Here is a 19,756-nt window from a genome sequence, read left to right on the forward strand (position 1 = left end):
TTGATATTGAGGACCGTTAACGACGTAGTACTGCGGGGGCCCAAACCTGTAAAATAACGCTAGACATCAGTTTGCTTGGGAACGTGTTGTAGCTTGAATGCGGCAGCGAGATCAGCTGGTCAGTGTTTGTTTACACGCCGATGCAAAGACGACGTCACCAAACGTTTGTTCTTGCACCGCTAACGAAGGGATTTTACGAGCTGTTGGTGCGTCACAACATCAGTTCTAGTGAAATAGTAACGTGTTTCACATTTCAGATATAGTTGTAATCTCTGACTGTCTGTCTGACTGTCTGTCTGCTTACAGAGCAGCAGCTCACATCAGCGTCCCACAGCGACCCACCACTACTGTTGGCACTCACCTGTCTAGGAGGACTACAGGCTCCTTACCCAAGTAAAGGTGTGTAGCCTGACATGTAGCCTACTTTAGATCAGGTTTAACAGCAACTACTAGTAGTTGAGCAGATGTGTATTTCTATTATGTGATATGGGTTTCATTCCTCCATACATCTCTGTTACAGCTACTGTGTCCTGCAAGGACTTTGGTGTTGGCACAGCCATGGTTCCAGACCCGTTTCACAACCACTCCAATAAGGAGACCATCAAAGAGAGCTCGCCTGGACCCGGTAGAGGAGGAGGATACTTTGGAGGGCAGCTCTTCCTTGACTTCAGAAGAGCTTGATATGACCCTGCAGAGTCGGCCACAAACAGTTTGCGTTTGTGTTCTGATATAACTGTGAATTTCAACTGCTGATTAATTTGACAATAAAGTGTTTACAGTAATTGTAAAATGTGTCATGGTTAATATTACTGAAGTAATGGTCAGGAAGACTGCATAATATGTTGCATAGAGGGATTTATTTTTTATAAAACACAATTGATAAACAAACAACAGACTGCTGTATTCCTCTTACGTGTAAATCACCATAACCAGCTGTATATATATTTCATGCGTTTTGGAGAGAGAACATTCAGACAGACGGTTCCAACCAGGATGTCCCACCATGCAAGCCTCTTCCTCCTCCAGCTGCTGCATCCGTCTTCTTACCTAGTGTGAATCATGATAATCGTCATGTTATGTGAATAATAATCTCAACAGACAACTTGGTGTAACAGACAGTAACATTACCTGTGGTGTCTCCATGCAGCAGACGTGTTCGGTGTCTGAAGGCCCACTTAGTCACCTAGATGAATATAGTACAGACTTTGAGCATTTCAACAACAAATCTTGTTAATATGGTAACCTGACTGACTTTGCTGACAAGCTGAGGTGTAAACCTCATGTTTGAATTTTGTAACAGTAAGTTTAGCACGTAATGTTGAGATGGAGCACAATCACGTTTATAAAACACAGCACACAGCCTATAATTCACAATTCAGCACAGCAATTCTGGAGGACGACATGATACTGACCAAATCCCGTGCCTTGTATATCTTTATGTGTAGAGGATCAGGTTTTGAATCCCGTTAATGTGATGTAAACAAACTGCCCGCATACAGGACGCTGTTTTCATCGGGTTTTCATCCGTTTAAATATAATGTTGCGTCCCCATTTGGAAAACATGCAACTGTGAACTGTCAACAACACGGCACTACTAACGATATTAATTGTTGCCGAAATAGCTCACAGATACGTTACTTATAGAGCGAAGAACGCAGCATTAGCGTCATTGTGGCTAGCGCTAGCTACACTAACGCACATCGAGTTACCGTCCAAAACGTTACACAGACATGTTAACTAACCATTCAGAAACGTCCTGCTGCATCCACGGCGTAGAACTTCTACAGGAGCTGGTCCTGGGTCGGAGTCCGGTTCGAAGCGGTACGGCTGCACCGCTGTTAGTTTGTAGCGTAGAACCATAACCATGGCAACAAGCTGGACGCGGACAGCACGGGGCGGAGAGACACAACCACTTCAGGGGTCATCTCATTAGCATAAGGCTACACCCCAACAGAATCACCCGTTTGAAAAAGTGGGGTAAAAAAGCTGAAAATGAGGAGTGTGATCCACTCCGAAATACATGTTCCGATTGTTTTTTCCAGTTGAGGAATTCAAAGACCAGGTTTGGAGACATCAATAACTTATATTAACTTGTGGAAAAATAGCATAATAGGGCCCCTTTAAGAAAGAAAGAAAGTAATAAGAAGAAATATAAAAATATAAAGTATAATATAATGCCACTAAATATAAGTAATGTATCAACATAATGTATGTATAAAAAAATATAGTATTGTAGTGCATCTGCTGTTGAGGTAGTATCATATAATCTAGTGCATATATTAGTATTAGTAGTAGTTATTATATAATTATTGCAGATTAGTCAATTTTGACAGTTAAACTATTAAATGTGTATCTGGCCTTTTTTTATGTCGTTATTATTATTATTATTATTATTATTATCAACCACACAAGATATGTTTGTTAACAGATTTAACTTTTATTGCCAATGACCTAAAAGATGAGGTGAGAGCGAGGCGTTTCCCATCATGCCCCGGGGCTTGCAGTCGGTTGAGAGCAACTGCAGCGCCTGGCTCTAAAAACTGCGGCCACCTAGATCTTGTGAGATCATAGTTGCCCACTTGTTCATGACATCAGAGCAAGTCGGGATCAAGTAGGACACAAAACTACCCAGCATGCAGAATTGCACAATTCTGCATGGCAGGCCTGGCTCATCTCCAACGAGCGTAATATTCTTGCCAGCCAATCAGAGGGGACTGAACTTTTAAGGGGAAGGGTCTTAAAGAATGAGGCGCTTAACCAGAGTGTGAATACAGGTATAATCAAGACAGACCATTTGAGGAAAACAATGTTTTTGTAACATTAAAGATGATGACATATTCCCTTTAATCGATTATCTAAAACTGATGTTTCAGCTCTATACACAGCAATTCTTGAACTATAGCAGACATACATGTTTACCTTTCTGAAGATCTTCTTTTAGGCTCTTCACTTGCAGCAGGAGAGGACTGGGAATTGGAAAAGAGACAATACTAGATTATAGGCTCAGTTGGGTAACAGCATGTAAACTATGATCCACACAAGCTCACCTGTATTCATCTGTGGGGTGTGCAATCTCGATTATATCCTTGAGACTGACTTGAGGGAATACTTTTGGGTTCACAACCAACTCATCATCTGCTCAAATGAAAAGTTAATTTGTAAAACAATTCATCAAAGTAAAACAATAAATAAAAGAGAAATATTAACTTGCATGGATGCAAGTTCTTTCTTACCACTTCCACCAAACCCTTTCTTGTGCAGCACGAGCTTGTATGATTTATTGGTCTTCATAATGAACCTACTGGCGATGAAAATCAACAGTTAAATTGAGACTTCTCAAAGCTGCAAGCAGACTAACACCTGGGTGGTGCAGATGTGCTCTTTTATTGCCTTGTTGTCACGCCATTGCACCGCTGCGGTACACTCGATTCATTTAATAGTGTAGTCGTGTACATGGTGGTGTACCGTTAGACGTATATGAGCTCAGCAAACTTATCCGAATGGTGCGTTTTGACTGAAATCAAGTCATTGACATTGATAAAACGTTACTAATGAGGAACATTAACGGAAGTAAGGGACTTTCTCTCTATCACACAGACCTGGATAACTTATTAGTAGGTATTCAACACGTAACAATATATCGGTTAGATTAAGTAAAACACGTCAAAGAAACGCAGTGGTAACGTACCTCAGCAGGCTGCCCTCACCAACTGCAAATGCTAGCAGCCCAAACTGGGAAGTTGAGATAACGCTAGCCTAGCATACGTCTCATTAGGGAAACAATTTACAGATACCGAACTAAAGTAAATAATATGTGTTCCAACGTTGCAATAACTACTTGCAATAAAATACATACATGCCGTTGAAATAAGTTAGCCACCGTTTTAGCGGTTTGCTATCTAACTAAGCTAGCTCCCATATGTCCTACTTCCTCCAAAACATGGAAACGTGTGATGTGATTGGTGCGCAGCCAGTCAGAGATTATAAGCGAACCAAGAGGACTTCCTCCGTTTATTTCAATGTTCGCTTTTTTGGGAAGACTAACCGCCATGCTTGTTTTTGTATTATCCGGTACACCAACGAATTCCACCATATTCCACACATTTCACACAACATATTTTAGTTGGCAGCTAGTTAGTTCAGTGTTTTTCAGTAGATAAGAAAGCACCGACTCACGCATTGGCCGTGAGACACACGTATTTGATTGGTTTCACACTCTCTCACGCCACACCCCTGATTTCTCACGCTGAAGTTTCCATCCAGCAACAAAACAAATATATTGTGTTATCTGTTATCTCGGGGCGAGAGCATCGGGGTTTTCTCTACATTATAAGTGTTTGTCACCGCGCCTCATCCGTTAGAAATGAACTGATTCACAACTGAAAGTGAAACTTAAAGGGATAGTTCGGAATTTTGGACATAAGACCTATTTTCCAAGTCAGCCGGTGTGTTCGAAACGTCTGGAGAAGTTTTCAAGAAATTTCATTCAGTTCTTCTAGTTGCCGAGTTCGCTTGTGCTATGGCTAGCGCAAGTCAATCGTTCTAGTTAGCATGGCATTAAAAACACTCATACCGACTCCACAGTGCACCCGAGGCAAATCAATTAAAACACTAGACTGTCGATGTACATATCTGTGTTGATAGAATAATATTTGAAACAAAACTAACCTTTGAGGGACTAGTTTCTCAGCCGCAGCGGAATTTTACTTTGCTCCGTTGGACTCAAAACTCAAGACGCTCAAGACTCAAGGCGCTGCTCGGATCCCGGGCGGTAAATACACACCTGAACATCGCCGATTTGTCGGCACTTATGCCCCCAAGGCTGTCTGAAAAGCCCTCGGAGCTCACTCAAACACCGGCCAGCCCACGGCCACACGAACCCACAATTACACACCGCAAACCCGGACCTCTGCTCCGTCCGTAGACCCGTAAACCCTCGGACGCGTTGCGGGGAATCCCTCCGGTAAATAGAGACCTGACCCATGCCGAACAGTCGGGCCTCGTGCCCTCAGACCTGGGTGAAAAGCCCTTGGACCTCACCCAAAGACCGGGCAGCCCACAGCCCAGCCAACCCACAATTACGCACCGCGAACCCGAACCTCTGCTCCGTCCGGAGAACCGTAACCCTCGGACGTGTTGTGGGGGATTCCCTCCTGGCACCACCAGTCTCCGTTTGTTTGGTCCCGGTTCTCAGCTCCAGCGGGGGCTATCTCGGTCTCCACAGACGCTCGCGTTCTGCCCTTTGAGCATCCCTCTCGTGCAATTCTTCCTCTGTATATTCAGGCTCGTACAGGTACGGTTGGGTTTGGATGGAAAAAAACTCCTCATCAGAGTCTTCAAAAGTTTCAGTATATTCTCCAAAAGTGTCCATTTCTGTGAGATTGAAGAAACTAGCACTGCAGGTGTAACAGGCATTGAAAAATGGCTTGTTTGTAAAACAGTTACCCCATCCCATTTTTTTGTTTTATTACATATAAACCTAATGGTAGTAACGAAGTTATATCTTCATGCCACTAGATGGCACTGTTGTGTGGTGGCACCGTAGTGGGTTGTCATGGAGACCGTAGCTCAAGCACTCAGAATATAAACGCTGTTTACTTGAGAAAGACATAACTTGTGTTGCTCTCCACTTCCTTTAACCCACAGGTATGTTTTTGAACTGTTTTAACTGTGACTAAGTGTTATGTATTTAGTTGAGCTTTATAAGAGGGTTTGGGGGTGGCCCACTAGGGGGAGCTCCAGGCATAGGTCAGGGGGGTTACTGCATAGTTTGGTTCTGCTGTGGTTGTTGTTGTCGTGCAGTGCTCTGCAGAGTGAGCCCGTGTTCCCTGTACTATATCACAACAGTGCTATTAAATGTTCATGCATTCTACAGTCTACTCTCCGGTCATGCTTATAGATAAGAAGATCTAATACTGGCGACGAGGCGGATGTGTACGCTCCAGAGACTTGGAGACATACAAGGACTCACGCAGACCGAGTTACGAGAACGAACGGCAACAGCTAACAAGCGGCTAACGGCTAACAAGCGGCTAACAGGACACGGTAAAGTCGGACTTTCACTAGAGAAGCTACTCACTGTCAGATCATGGCTACTTTCGGGAGGATTGAAGAATTCTCTGGGGATAAAGAGGCTTCGTGGGAGGAGTACGCAGAGCGGCTGGAATGTTTTTTTGCAGCAAATGAGATCGATGCCGCCGAGAAGAAAAGAGCAGTGTTGTTGAGTGTATGCGGAGCAGCCACGTACTCCATGCTACGTTCCCTGGTGGCTCCAAAGAGACCGAGTGAGGTACCGTATGCTGAGCTGATTGGCAGTCTCCAGCGCCATTTCAGCCCAAGACCTTCTGAGATAGTGCAGCGCTTTCATTTTCACAACTGTAAGCAGCAGCCTGGTCAGTCCATTTCAGCATTCATTGCGGAGCTGAGGAAGCTATCAGTGCATTGCAATTTTGGAGACCAGCTTGAGAACATGCTCCGCGACCGGATTGTGTGTGGCGTGCGGGACCCAGCCCTGCAGAGACAGTTGTTATCGGAGCCGGCTCTGACCTTCAAATCGGCTGAGGAGAAGGCTATGGCAGCGGAGACAGCAGCTCTTAATGCTAGTATGTTGCGTATGGGACTATCTGCCCCCCAGTCAGAGGAAGTTCACAAGACAACTCACACAGCTGACATTAAAAAGGAGATGGGGGCTACGATGGAGGTGAAAAAAAAGTGTTTTCGCTGTGGAGCTTTTCATAGTCCCTCAGAGTGTAAATTCAGCACGGCAGTCTGCCACTTCTGCAAGAAGAGGGGACACATCGCACGGGTCTGCATGAAGAAAGCTCAAACCAATACTGCCTCCAAGCCTGAGGACCCGCCTCAGGCTCAGACACATGCTGTTACATTGGAAAGCCTGGGCCAGGAGGAGTACTTCCTGCATCATACCTCCGCACACCAGCTGACACACAAGAGGACGCCGTACACGGCTAAGGTAATCCTGAACAAAGTACCCCTTACTATGGAAGTAGATTCTGGTTCAGCATGCTCACTGATCAGTGAAGAGACATACCACAGCCTATGGCCAGCAGACCCACCAGCCATTATGCAGGTCACAGGGGTGCTCAAACAGTGGACACAAGCCCAGCTACAGGTGCTAGGAAAGATTCAAGTGGAAGTCGAGTATCATGTTTTCAAAGGCACACTCTCACTTTTCGTGGTGGGAGGGGAAGGAGCAAGCCTGCTCGGCAGAGACTGGTTTCAACTACTAGGCATCGATGTGACGGGAGTGCACGCGATCCAGCACCAGTCGATACAGTCCATGCTGGAGGATTACAATGAGGTGTTTGGGGAACTGGCGGCTTGCCAGGGACCACCTGTCTCTGTGGCCGTGGACCCAGAGGTAGCACCTAAGTTTTTCAAAGCGCGCCCAGTCCCTTTCGCGCTGCGTCCAAAAGTGGATGAGGCTTTGGACAAGCTGGTGGAGCAAGGTGTCCTGGTTCCAGTGAAGTATTCCAAGTGGGCCACGCCCATTGTGCCAATCTCTAAGAAGGATGGGAGCCTCCGGATCTGTGGTGATTACAGATGCACGGTGAACACAGTTGTACTCCCAGATGTATACCCCCTACCAACTGTATCCGAACTGTTCTCCTCTCTGGCAGGGGGGATACTGTTCACAAAACTGGATCTCAAGCAGGCGTACCAACAGCTTGTCCTGGATGAAAACGCAGCGGAGCTACTGACCATGAACACACACAGGGGACTTTTTAGGCCAACAAGGCTGCAGTTTGGAGTATCAACGGCTGTGGCTATTTTCCAGAGGTTCATGGACACCCTGCTGGCAGGAATTCCAGGAGTACAACCATATCTAGATGATATCCTCATTACAGGGAAATCTCCAGAGGAACATGCAGGCAGGCTGCAGGCAGTGCTGAGTCGGGTAGCAGAGGCAGGACTCCGGCTGCAGAAAGAGAAATGTGTGTTTGCTGCAACAGAGGTGGAGTTCTTGGGATTCCGCGTGGACAAGGAGGGAGTGCACCCCACAACAGAGAAGGTGGAGGCCATCAGGAATGCACCCACACCCAAGACAAAAACGTAGTTACAGGCGTTCCTGGGACTTCTGAACTTTTACAGTTGTTTTTTAGAGGGCAAAACGACTGTTTTGGAACCATTGCACCGACTGCTGGACCATGATACAGCCTGGGACTGGACGGCAGCCCACGATGCGGCCTACAGACAGGCAAGGAACTGCTTCAGGCGGACGGCGTGCTGGCCCATTATGATGTGCGAAAGCCCATGGTGTTGGTTTGTGATGCCTCGCCATATGGGGTTGGGGCTCTGCTGAGCCACGTGGAGCCAGATGGACGCGAAGCACCTGTATGTTTTGCCTCAAGAACCCTCACCCCAACGGAACGGAACTACGCGCAGATTGACAAGGAGGCGCTTGCTGTTGTCTTTGCTGTGAAGAAGTTCAACCAGTACGTGCTGGGGAGAGAGTTTGTTATCTACACAGACCACAAGCCGCTGTTGGGACTAATGCATCACTCCAGGCCGGTACCACAGATGATATCACCTCGCATGCTGCGCTGGAGTTTGATGTTAGGTACGTACCATTATGAGCTGCGTTACAGGCCCGGAAAGAAGCTGGCTAATGCTGACGCCCTGAGCCGTCTGCCCCTGGCTCACGGAGGGGCTGAGGTCCCGCCCCCGCTGGAGGTGTTGTTGCTGGAAATGGTCCCTCAGGCTCCACTCCACGCAGGACGGATCAGCAGCCTGACACAGAAGGATCCAGTGCTGTCTCGTGTGTTGCACTGGTTGCTCCATGGCTGGCCGACAGGGAGGCAGGAGGAGCGTTTCCAGCCTTTCACCCAGCGGCGTGACGAACTGTCTGCACACAAGAACTGTGTGCTCTGGGGGAGCAGGGTGGTGGTGCCCCTGGCAGCGAGAGCTGACGTCCTGAAAATGCTGCATGATGCTCACCCAGGGATCGTCCATAGGCCACAGGCCCTGGCGAGGAGCTATGTCTGGTGGCCTGGCATGGATAAAGAGGTGGAGAGGGTCGTGAGAGCCTGTGAGGCCTGCCAGCTCACTCGTCATAACCCACCCAAGGCTCCGCTGCACCAGTGGGAGTGGACCACCAAGAAGTGGTCGAGAATCCACATCGATTTTGCAGGACCGTTTCAGGGGAAGACATTTCTGATCGTGGTGGATGCCCACTCGAAATGGCTGGAGGTGTCTGTCATGCCATCTATGTCTTCTGGTGCTGTCATCAACATGCTGCGGCTGCTGTTTGCTACTCATGGTATCCCTGATGTCCTGGTGTCGGACAACGGCACAGCTTTCACGTCTATCGAGTTCAAGGTTTTCACCCAGAGAAATGGAATCAGGCACGTGACAACGGCACCGTATCATCCCTCCTCTAATGGCCAAGCTGAGAGGATGGTGCAAACTACAAAGGATGCTCTGCGGAGGATAGCCGTCGGGGACTGGCAGACTCGGTTGGCCCGTTTCCTGCTGGCCCAACACATCACACCAAACTCAACGACCGGGAAGAGCCCCGCAGAAATGCTGATGGGTCGTCGGCTGATGACCGCACTGGATCGCCTGCACCCAGACTCGCAGGATGAGGTCCGCACAAAGCAAGAGGAACAGGCCTGTAACCAACAACGAGGGCCGAGGCTGTTTCAACCTAGGGACTCTGTGTTTGCCCGCAGTTACACAGGGGCAAGATGGATGCCTGCGGTGGTGGAGAGGGCCACGGGGCCAGTGTCATACAGTGTGAGAGCCCCTGATGGCCAGGTACATCGGCGCCATGTGGACCAGTTGAGAGGGCGCGAGCCAGAGGTAACTGAGGGGGATTCTCCCCAGCCCCCGCCAGCTAGTGAGTCTCTGCCCCGAGAAGGAGCCCAAGAGGGGGTAGAGTCACAGTCGGGGGGGAGAGAGACAAGGGCTCCTGTGGAAGTGGGGCATTCTTCAAGCAGCCCCACAAGCTCCTCTTCTGTGCCTGTTCGCCGTCAGCCCTGCAGGCCCAGAGTTCGTCCCAAAGGGTGGGACGATTATGAACACTAACTAGGGGAAAGGAGTGTTATGTATTTAGTTGAGCTTTATAAGAGGGTTTGGGGGTGGCCCACTAGGGGGAGCTCCAGGCATAGGTCAGGGGGGTTACTGCATAGTTTGGTTCTGCTGTGGTTGTTGTTGTCGTGCAGTGCTCAGCAGAGTGAGCCCGTGTTCCCTGTACTGTATCACAACAGTGCTATTAAATGTTCATGCATTCTACAGTCTACTCTCCGGTCATGCTTATAGATAAGAAGATCTAATACTAATATAGCAAACAAATCTGTAAGCAATACGTTCGCTCTTGTGATGCTTGGAGAGCTCTGTGGTGATTTTGAAGTGTTTTGGATGTTGTTGCTGAGGTTGTTGCCGGCGAGCTAACAGAGGCTGCTTGTCGTTGGCCAGCCGCCGTCAGTGAAGGTTCCGTTCTCTTGTCATGTTAATGTTTAAGTGTATGTAAAATGTATGTGAAGTTTTCCTGTACTTTGTATCGTTTTGTTTGTCCAGCCAGTGCTCTGTGCAGACTTATGTCAGTTTCGTTTGTCGGACACTGTCAATGTAGCAGTTATTGCCGTTAGTGTCTTCAGTTGGTGTGCGCATGCATGTAAACGCCGGCTGCCGTTCGCGTCGTCAGTTGGTGTGCGCATGCATGTAAACGCCGGCTGCCGTTCGCGTCGTCAGTTGGTGTGCGCATGCATGTAAACGCCGGCTGCCGTTCGCGTCGTCAGTTGGTGTGCGCGTTCATGTGAGCGCCGGCTGCCGGCAGTGTCGTCAATTGGTGTGCGCATTCACGTGAACACAAGACGTGATGTTCTATTTTGGCATCGTATTCTATGTGCCACTTTGAAGCATGTTATTAATTTATTATACTATGATGTTTGTTCTGTATTTGTACTGCTGTGAGTTTCATGATCTTCTCTATTTAAAGGGTTCTGTTGTGTGTGAGATGTATTGTGTAGGATATATATATATATTATTGATCTACTTGTGTATTTGTTTTTATGATCTTCCACTGCCATTTACAGTATATATAATTGTTGTTGTTGATATTTACTATAATGATGTTCAAATATTTTGACTTGATCTTGACCTGAGAATATAAACGCTGTTTACTTGAGAAAGACATAACTTGTGTTGCTCTCCACTTCCTTTAACCCACAGCGCAATCCAGCCTGTGGTCTTTTTACCTGCCCAGATACCCCCTAGGTCTGGCGCCGGTAACACAGGCTACTCTGCGTCTGTAGCAATGACAGCAGGTAAACAGACTATTATAGAACCGGTAACTTATAAGTGCTAGGTGATATCACTCCGCCGCTGCCATAGCCTACTAGGAAGTATGACACGCTGCTGCTGCTGCTGAGACATAAGTCCTTAAAAATGCATGGTTGGTTTTATTTCAAACATTCTATCAACACAGATATGTACATCGATAGTCTGCCGTTACAATGGATTTGCCTCGGGTGCACTGTGGAGTCGTTATGAGTGTTTTTAATGCCATGCTAGCTAGAACGATTGACTTGCGCTAGCCATAGCACAAGCGAACTCGGCAACTAGAAGAACTGAATGAAATTTCTTGAAAACGTCTCCAGACGTCTCGAACTCACCGGCTCACTTGGAAACTAGGTCTTATGTCCAAAATTCCGAACTATCCCTTAAATGATACAATTCTGAATAAATAGTTAACAGTACGTCGTAGTCTGTCTTCTCTTTAGTCCGTCTTAACAAATTTCAAATAAAAGAACACGTCTAACACTGTCCATTCAAAGACGAGATAAATCAGATAACAACCATCAAACTACATTAGCTCACAACTACAATGCACACATATGAGGCTAGTTAGATTACATACATGCTACGTCCCTTTCAAAGCTAAGAGAGATTGCATCAATAACACGCATAGCATTAGCAGTAGATTACATACAAACCAATGTCACGCTTTCAAAGCAAGCCCAAGTTATGCTTCCGCGTTGACGCAACGCAAGGGGGCTTAAGGCCTGATTATGCTTCCGTGTAGTGATCACGCAACGGCCACGCAACGGCCACGCAGTTGCTGGGAGACCGTGATGGTTCTGCGTTGGGTTTACGTGTCGAAATGCAATTCAATGCCACACTGGTAAAGGGCGCTATGTTTTTTGTAAAGACTGACCGACCGACCGAGACTCTTGACGTATATCGTCGTTAGCCTCGTTATAGCCTATTTGTTTACTTTCCGGCTTTAAACATCCACTATTTTTCAGAACTTGGTGTTTTATTTCTTTGTGCAAAAGCGACAAGGTGCAAACAATAAAACGAGGTGCAAACAATAAAACGAGGTGCAAACAATAAAAGTAGCCTATTAAAAGTTTAAATGGTGGTGTTTATGAGTGGAAACCGGAAAGCAGTCTCCAGCGGATGTAGTTAGCGGACCAATCACAGCCAATGCCGCTGCGTTGGTGTTGCGTTGGTGTTGCGTCGCCTCGACGCGCGTCTAGGATTTGTAGGAGGTGCACGTCATGCCCTTGCGTTGGACGTAAGGGGGGTCCGCAAGGACGTAAGGGGTCCGCAAGCCCCCTTGCATTGTGTCGACACGGAAGCATAACTTGGGCTTTATGGACCCATTACATCCTTGCGGACCCCCCTTACGTCCAACGCAAGGGCCTGACGTGCACCTCCCAAAAATCCTAGACGCGCGTCGAGGCGACGCAACACCAACGCAGCGGCATTGGCTGGGATTGGCCCGCTAACTACATCCGCTGGAGACCGCTTTTCCGGTTTCCACTCATAAACACCACACATTTAAACGTTTAATACTTTTATTGTTTGCACCTTATCGCTTTTGCACAAAGAAATAAAACACTGAAAAATTGTGGATGTTTAAAGCCGGAAGTAAACAAATAGGCTATAACGAGGCTAAGGTTGATGTACGTCAAGAGTCTCGGTCGGTCGCCGCTTGCTGGTTCAATCAAAATATTCATCGTCCCTGGGTGGGCTTGAACCACCAACCTTTCGGTTAACAGCCGAACGCGTTCAGAGACATAGACACTTTAAGCTCTACTTGGTTCAGGAGAGTCGGTCTACGGTCCAATCTCAGCATCCAATCACGAGACTCCCTCTCCAATGTCAAGATTGGACGGAGGCCAATCAGAGTCGTCGCTGTCCAATGTCAGATTGGATGGAGACCAATCACGCTTCGACATCAGATTGGACGGAGGCCAATCACGAGACTCCCTCTCCAATGTCAAGATTGGACGGAGGCCAATCAGAGTCGTCGCTGTCCAATCTGAGGGGGCAATCACGTCGCTTCTTTCTGGTTACGTTGGCCCGCCCGCTTACGTCTCCGTCTCGAAGCGAACGAAAACTTGGAAAACTTGCATCTGATTTACAGTAAATACATTCATTTTTTTCTGATCGAATGGTCATCAATGTTATATTTCCATATTCTAATTCTATGATTTCGTTGGCGAGTCATGGAGTTTTCCAGCAACTTCAGTCATCGTAGCTAGCTACTGTAATAGCGTTACTGTGCTGCGTTAGCGGTCGGTGTGTACTGTAATAGCGCTACAATGAATGGAGACACTCGTGTATGACTATATATTTATATCGTTATAATATTCAGTCATCGTAGCTAGCTACTGTAATAGCGTTACTGTGCTGCGTTAGCGGTCGGTGTGTACTGTAATAGCGCTACAATGAATGGAGACACTCGTGTATGACTATATATTTATATCGTTATAATATTCCGAATATTCTGATTAAAGTAAGGCATCATTTAGCTCAACATTTAAGTTGCTGATGACCTGTTTTAACATAAACTAACGTTATTCAACTGTGATTCATAGTTGTAACTACTGTTATTATTTCCTTGTTGTCTTCAGATGAGTTCTAACCCAAAGAGCCACAAGGCAATAGGAGAGGGGGAGTGGATGGTGAGACTTAAGAAATTTGCCAGCTCTGGGGTTTGGCCTGCTGGAGGAGGCAACAGACCAGCCCCGAGGCAGCGCAAATGGCATGACCTCTACCAGAAGGTAAAGTAGAGCAAAATATCCACCTATTACTTATGACCATGCATATCACTAGATGAGAAATAGTCATTCTGATGGTACAGATTGTATTAATCTGACCATGGACTGTACACTGAGTGTCTCACTCCAGGCTGAATAAAATACTGATTGTTTCAGATTGAGAAATGCCCCATGCAGGCCCGTGGACAGACCAACCTCTTTGGAGGGTCCATAGCCTGTAGTTGTGGATTTCACACTGTTAAGGTGAGCATTAGAAAAATCACAATCCCGCATATCTGTTTACATTGCTGTTATGCTGTTGCTGTTACAGCACATGTCATAATGCTGTTGTTTTAGCAGCCTGCCACTCCTCTTCCTCCTGCTGATGTCCAGCCTGTGGCCTCAGTGTCAGCCCCTGGTGATAATGTAGCCCAGCGGTCTTTCCTGCGCCCCCCTCCAAGTTTAGCATTGGTGAATATTGTTGCAGTAATTAATGTCTTGTATGAATTGTTTGTATGCATCGCACCATAATATTAACTCGTCGTTATTGTTTCTCCTTCCAGTTCACTAAATCCCGATTTGGTGGAGCACAGTCGGCCTCAACAAAGCCAAATTCAGTATCTAGAAGGACTCCCAGTCCTTCTCCTTCTCCTCCATCCCCTCTGAAAGCCCCCGGCCCCGCTCCATCCTCTTTGACGACCACCTCTACGGCCTCCATGAGGACCCCTAGCCCCGCTCCATCCACCCCCTCTTCAGCCTCTGTCAGGACCCCCAGCCCTGCTGTGTACACCAGCCAGGCACTGGCCTCTGTGAGTTTAGCCTTTATTCATTGGTTTGCCTCTGTTGTAGTTTATTTTGTGTGTCCTTTATTTATGCAACAATGGCATTCTTATGTGTTTATAACAGGAGGAGTCTGGAGGAGCTCAGGCAGCCGCTTCTGGAGCTGCAGCTTCATTCTGGTTGCCGGGTGAAATGAGCAAGACCATCCCTGTGCAGGACCAGAGATGGATTGCCAACACAATCTTTCAGACCGGCAAACTACGGCCAGATTTGAAGCTGTGGTACGAGCCCCCTGTCCCTGCCCTCATCTACCACCAGACACCGACACCCGACCGCTTCTTTACCCATCGGCTGATGGTATGGATGCCCTATCACCTGTGGAAGGTGAGGGTGTCCTGCCCAACTTGTGGAAAGCAGCTGACAGGCTACGGTGTCCACAAGAGGGCTCGGAAGGTCCTGGACATCGACAGGTACTACCTGATGGTGACAGAGACACTCAGATGCACTGTGTGTTCTCTGAACTATCTGTCAACCAGTCAGACTGTCCGTGACCAGCTTGACTTGCCACACCAGAAGCTGTTCCGGCTGATCCTGACCCGCAAGTGAGTAAAGCAGATTTTGAAACCTCATACACCACTGAAATTACCCTTCAATAAACATGTAACTAACAAGTGCAACAATAAAAACAAATGAATTTAAATTTTAAAGACAAAATCAAACTTATTTGAATAAATTCTAAATCGTCAAACAAGATCATCAAGGCTATCCCTAATTAGTTTTAAACTACTATGTTAAAATGTTGTTGAAAGCCGAGAGTCATGTTGTCATTAAGGTCTGAGTGTATACATACTGGCCAAGTATATTTATGAGTAATATGTGGAATTATCTTTTTATATTGTTAAATGTGCATGCCCAGGGAAAATATGGCAATTAACATTGTGCTTTATCTGGTCCAATACATTTATTGTACACTGTCACTTTTTTAAATAAACCAATTAATGAAATGAAATATACATTTCAGGTATGCTTGTGACATTCGTGTCATTCGGCTGCTTCGGGACCGGACCCTGGGCAACAGTCCAGCACGACTGGTGAAGCAGCTGAAAGAGAACCATGGGGAGGAATGGCTGAGCCGGTTGGCACACTATCTTGGGGAGTGTGCTGACTTTGTGGATCAACCAAGCCTCTTCCCAGTGGTCTGCCAGGAGCCTCCGGAGCCCATTGACATCCCCTCCAGTCGCTGGCTGCTTACTGTGTACAACAGGGACATCCTCTCCCGCCTGGACCACATTAAGGCCTGCATCACCTCCACATTTGGTTCCATCTTAAAGATGGACTCAACCAAAAAGGTAACAAATACTTGTGTAATAGATTTCCATGCATCTAATATATACTCATACACATCAACATTGTTATCAGTGATAACATTACATTAGCAGCTATTATAAATGTGTGCTGTGTAATAAATCTATATACACTCCCTGCCTTTAGACAATTTAAAAGAATGTGTAATCTTAAGTATTCCTGTTGTCTAATTCCAGATCACAAAGAAGCTGGCCGGCCACGGCAAGGGGACAGCTCTCTGGGTGACCTCGCTTGGCAACGAGGTTGGCCAGATCCTGACCAGTGTCCTGTCTGTGCAGGAGGGTGCTGGACTGGATGCCATGGTGTCTGGGATCATGCAGCGGTACCGCCAGGCAGCTGTTCCACCCCCTGTGCTGCTATATGTGGACTGTGGCTGCTGTGTGAGTGAGGGGGTGACCAAGCTGCAGACCAGGTTTTCAGAGTGGCGAGACCTCCTCATAAGACTTGACATCTGGCACTTCATGAGGAGGCTGGCTGTCGGCTGCACCACAGATGCTCATCCCCTCTACCCCACCTTCATGGGCAGTCTGTCTGCATGTATTTTCGAGTGGGATGCTGGGGACCTCGCTCTGTTGCGGCAGGCAAAGCGATGTGAGCTCAGGCAGGAGGGTGTGCCTGATATCACTGATCGCCTGGTGGACACGCGGATCAGCAAGACAGAGCTGAGCCAATACTGCCGCAGAACAACACGGGGCGAGGAAACCACCATCACCCTCATCGATCGACTGCTGCAAACCCTGGGTGGCGCAAATGGCAGAGACCTCATGGGGGTGCCGCTGCTGGACCAGGTCCGAATTGAGCACATCTGGCGTGTGCAGAAACGCCACGTCAGGTGCATCCAGGACGTGCCAGGTGTGCAGCTGTACACCGAGGTTGGCACCACAACAAAGGGAGGGATCATTTTGAAAAGGTACCGCTGTGCCAGAGGGTCCACATCCCTAGAATCCTTTCACTGCCACCTGAACAGGTTCATTCCAGGTTGGTTCTCTTCTATGTTTGATATTTTAAATAATGAATGCTTTTTTTAATTGATTCATTATTCAGATTGAAAAGCAAAACCTTTTTTCATTGGCATAAATATTTTGATGATTCCCAGGAACCAGTGCAAACACACTGAACTTCCAGCTGTACCTCCTGGAAGGCCTGAACAGGTGGAACCAGGATCGGGGGACTGCGGCGGTGACCACCAGGTCATCGTCTCTCCTCACGTACGCCGGGGATGTGGCTCATTGTGTCAACACCAACAGCTTGAAGGTGTTTGGCCGTGCATTTGTGCCAACCTTCAGGCCACCTGCCAAATACACTGGTATGTCTAATTATAATCTGGCTACATAATAGTTTTAGTTTCTGGGTTTTAAGCGTCTTTAAGTAGAACAAGGCTTTATTTGCAAAATGTACACTCATAAAATAATGCAGATACAACTCTGATTTTAAAATGAAATGGTATTTATATAATACATAGTACAACTTGTAATGCATGTGCACATGTTTCTGTTCTTTTTCATAGGAGAGCTGCTTGGTGTTGACTACCTGCTTAGTCAGACTGGACAGCCTCTGAAGTTTCAGCCTGACTCTGAGGAGACAGAAGCCATGCTGGAAGATGTGGATGAGGGCGAAGAAGAAGATGAGGGCTTTGAGGAGGATCAGACACATGACCTTTTTGTGTCAAGTCTCCTTGATGGTCCAAGTTTCTCCTCCTGTCCCTCCTCGGTACCTCCTGCTTCCTCCCTGGCTGCTGCCACCTCACAGCCCGTTATGTCCTCCCTGGTTGCTGCCTCCTCACAGCCCGTTATGTCCTCCCTGGTTGCTGCCTCCTCACAGCCCGTTATGTCCTCCCTGGCTGCTGCCTCCTCACAGCCCGTTATGTCCTCCCTGGCTGCTGCCTCCTCACAGCCCGTTATGTCCTCCCTGGTTGCTGCCTCCTCACAGCCCATTACGTCCTCCCTGGCTGCTGCCTCCTCACAGCCCGTTAAGTCCTCTCAGGTTGCTGCCACCTCACAGCCTGCTGCCCCTACCCATGTTGCTGCCACCACGCAGCCTGCCACCTCCTCTATGGTTGCTTCCACCTCGCGGCCGGCTACCTCCTCCCTGGTTGCTGCCTCCCCCGAGGATTCAGCGTCGCCTGACGAGTCCGGGGTATGTAAATACATAATAAAGTGTAAAGAAATAAAATCACTGTATCCCACTTTACTGTCCTCAGTTTATGTTACTCATTTAATTTTGTTTTTCTTGTTTCGTATTGCAGGCTGTGGATGACTCTGGTGTGCCAGGCTTGGATAGGGTCGATAGCTTGGCAGAGTGTCTGGTTGAGCTGAGGCTCCAACATTCTCTTGTCCTCTCAAACCAGCAGGTCAGGAGCTTTTATTGTTTTGCTACATTTCCTCTATGTCTTGTCATGCATGTTCACACTTGCATGTTTTTGTCTTCTAATGTGCTGTTTTGTTCCCTCTGCTTAGGTGAGCAATATTGTTGCTCTTTGGCAGAACCTGCTGGACTACGACAAGCAGAGGGTGGTGTTCGCTGCCAGGCATCAGAGCAGGCTGGACACAGGGAGGTTCCGTTCTCCTAAAAAGAGACAGGAGTTCACTCCAGGGGTGGAGAGTGTGAAGAGGCATGCTCTGACCACCCCTGCCCCAATTGCCCAGTGGCCAGATTGCTGCCGCCTGCTTGAGTTGATCTTCATCAGGCTCTGTGCCATCCACCGTAGTCCCAGGAAGAAAGGGGGTGACACAGTCTCTAGATGGGATCTCATCCTGCAGGACTACAGGAAAATTAGGCAGCGCATCCTGGCCAGTGGGACAGTTATGACCACTACCAACCTGCAGCTGGTGGATGTGAGCCACACCACCCTGGTACAGTGGCATAATAAAAGGGTGAAGAGGCAGGACACTGCAGTGATCATGCAGGGGCTGGATTTGCCTAGCCGCTTGTCTGTAGCAGCTAGCCCTCTCCTCCCCGCTAATGTGCGCCCTCCGTCTGCACCCCCTCTGCCAGGCCCAGCTCACCAGTACCACCTGCCAGGCAGCACTGTTGGCCAGGCACGGCTGAAGAGGAAATTTCCGCCTTCAGGTGCAACACAGGTGGCTGTAAACGTGCGTCCACAGCGTCAGCTGTTCCCTGCTCCAGTCCCGGGCCCTCAACTGACAATGCTGGGTCCCATGATGTCACATGGCCCTGTCCTTTTCACTGTTCCACAGGCCCTGGGTGTCACCCTCTCCTCTGCCCCTCCTGCCCCTGCTCCTGCTCCTGTCCGAAAACTGACTCGCAAAGTGCAGCACAACACGTGCAAGAAATGCGGGCAGTTCCGGATTGCAGAGACCGGACACAGCCAGTACAAAGGCATTGTTTACTGCCCCTCTGTAGAGGCTCTTCCAAAGGAGCAGTGGTTGGAGAACATTAAACAAAATCCTAAATGATTATGACTTTTTGGTATGTTTTTGTTTCACCAGTTCAGAAGCCAAAGACCAAGTCATAGATTTGCAATTTTAATATTAATATTGTCTCAGTTCTATTCATTCTTATGGTGAATTTTTAATTACACACTAGGTGGAGCTCGGTGCAAAACATGGTGAGCTTCAATGCAATGCTCTAATAATTAATAA

At 47.7% G+C, this 19,756-nt stretch overlaps 2 protein-coding genes and 1 long non-coding RNA gene across 11 annotated transcripts in view; 1 reads left to right on the top strand and 2 right to left on the bottom strand.

Annotated features, from left to right (window-relative positions):
• depdc5 (DEP domain containing 5, GATOR1 subcomplex subunit) overlaps positions 1-3,934 on the bottom strand; it is a 58,038-nt gene extending 54,104 nt beyond the window's left edge. For 7 of the 9 annotated variants that reach the window (XM_084007294.1, XM_084007291.1, XM_084007293.1 and 4 more), the window contains exons 1-4: positions 3,689-3,934; positions 3,234-3,301; positions 3,048-3,135; positions 2,920-2,966 (exon numbers count right to left, since the gene is read on the bottom strand). In XM_084007294.1, coding sequence (XP_083863420.1) covers positions 2,920-2,966; positions 3,048-3,135; positions 3,234-3,291 — 193 coding nt within the window. In that variant the 5' untranslated portion in view covers positions 3,292-3,301; positions 3,689-3,934. Of the gene's footprint in view, positions 1-2,919; positions 2,967-3,047; positions 3,136-3,233; positions 3,302-3,684 lie in introns of all 9 variants that reach the window. The other 2 variants (XM_084007289.1, XM_084007290.1) reach the window with 2 other exon arrangements.
• LOC311012274 lies at positions 859-1,910 on the bottom strand. The gene is made up of 3 exons (XR_014597023.1): positions 1,743-1,910; positions 1,129-1,183; positions 859-1,047 (listed from the first exon to the last, which is right to left on the bottom strand). It is a non-coding gene; the product is annotated as an uncharacterized lncRNA (long non-coding RNA).
• Positions 3,935-14,830: 10,896 nt separating the features above from the next.
• Positions 14,831-19,570, top strand: LOC311012477 (uncharacterized protein; the record flags this gene model as incomplete). Its single annotated transcript, XM_084007938.1, has 8 exons — positions 14,831-15,391; positions 15,811-16,138; positions 16,331-17,132; positions 17,251-17,460; positions 17,662-17,864; positions 18,084-18,290; positions 18,400-18,504; positions 18,611-19,570. Exons 1-8 carry the CDS (start codon positions 14,982-14,984, stop codon positions 19,568-19,570), a joined length of 3,225 nt encoding a protein of 1,074 aa, XP_083864064.1. The 5' UTR covers positions 14,831-14,981.
• Between the last annotated feature and the right edge of the window lie 186 nt (positions 19,571-19,756).

This window comes from Eutrigla gurnardus (assembly GCF_963514095.1).
Source record: "Eutrigla gurnardus genome assembly, chromosome: 4".
NCBI classification, from domain to species: Eukaryota; Metazoa; Chordata; class Actinopteri; order Perciformes; family Triglidae; genus Eutrigla; species Eutrigla gurnardus.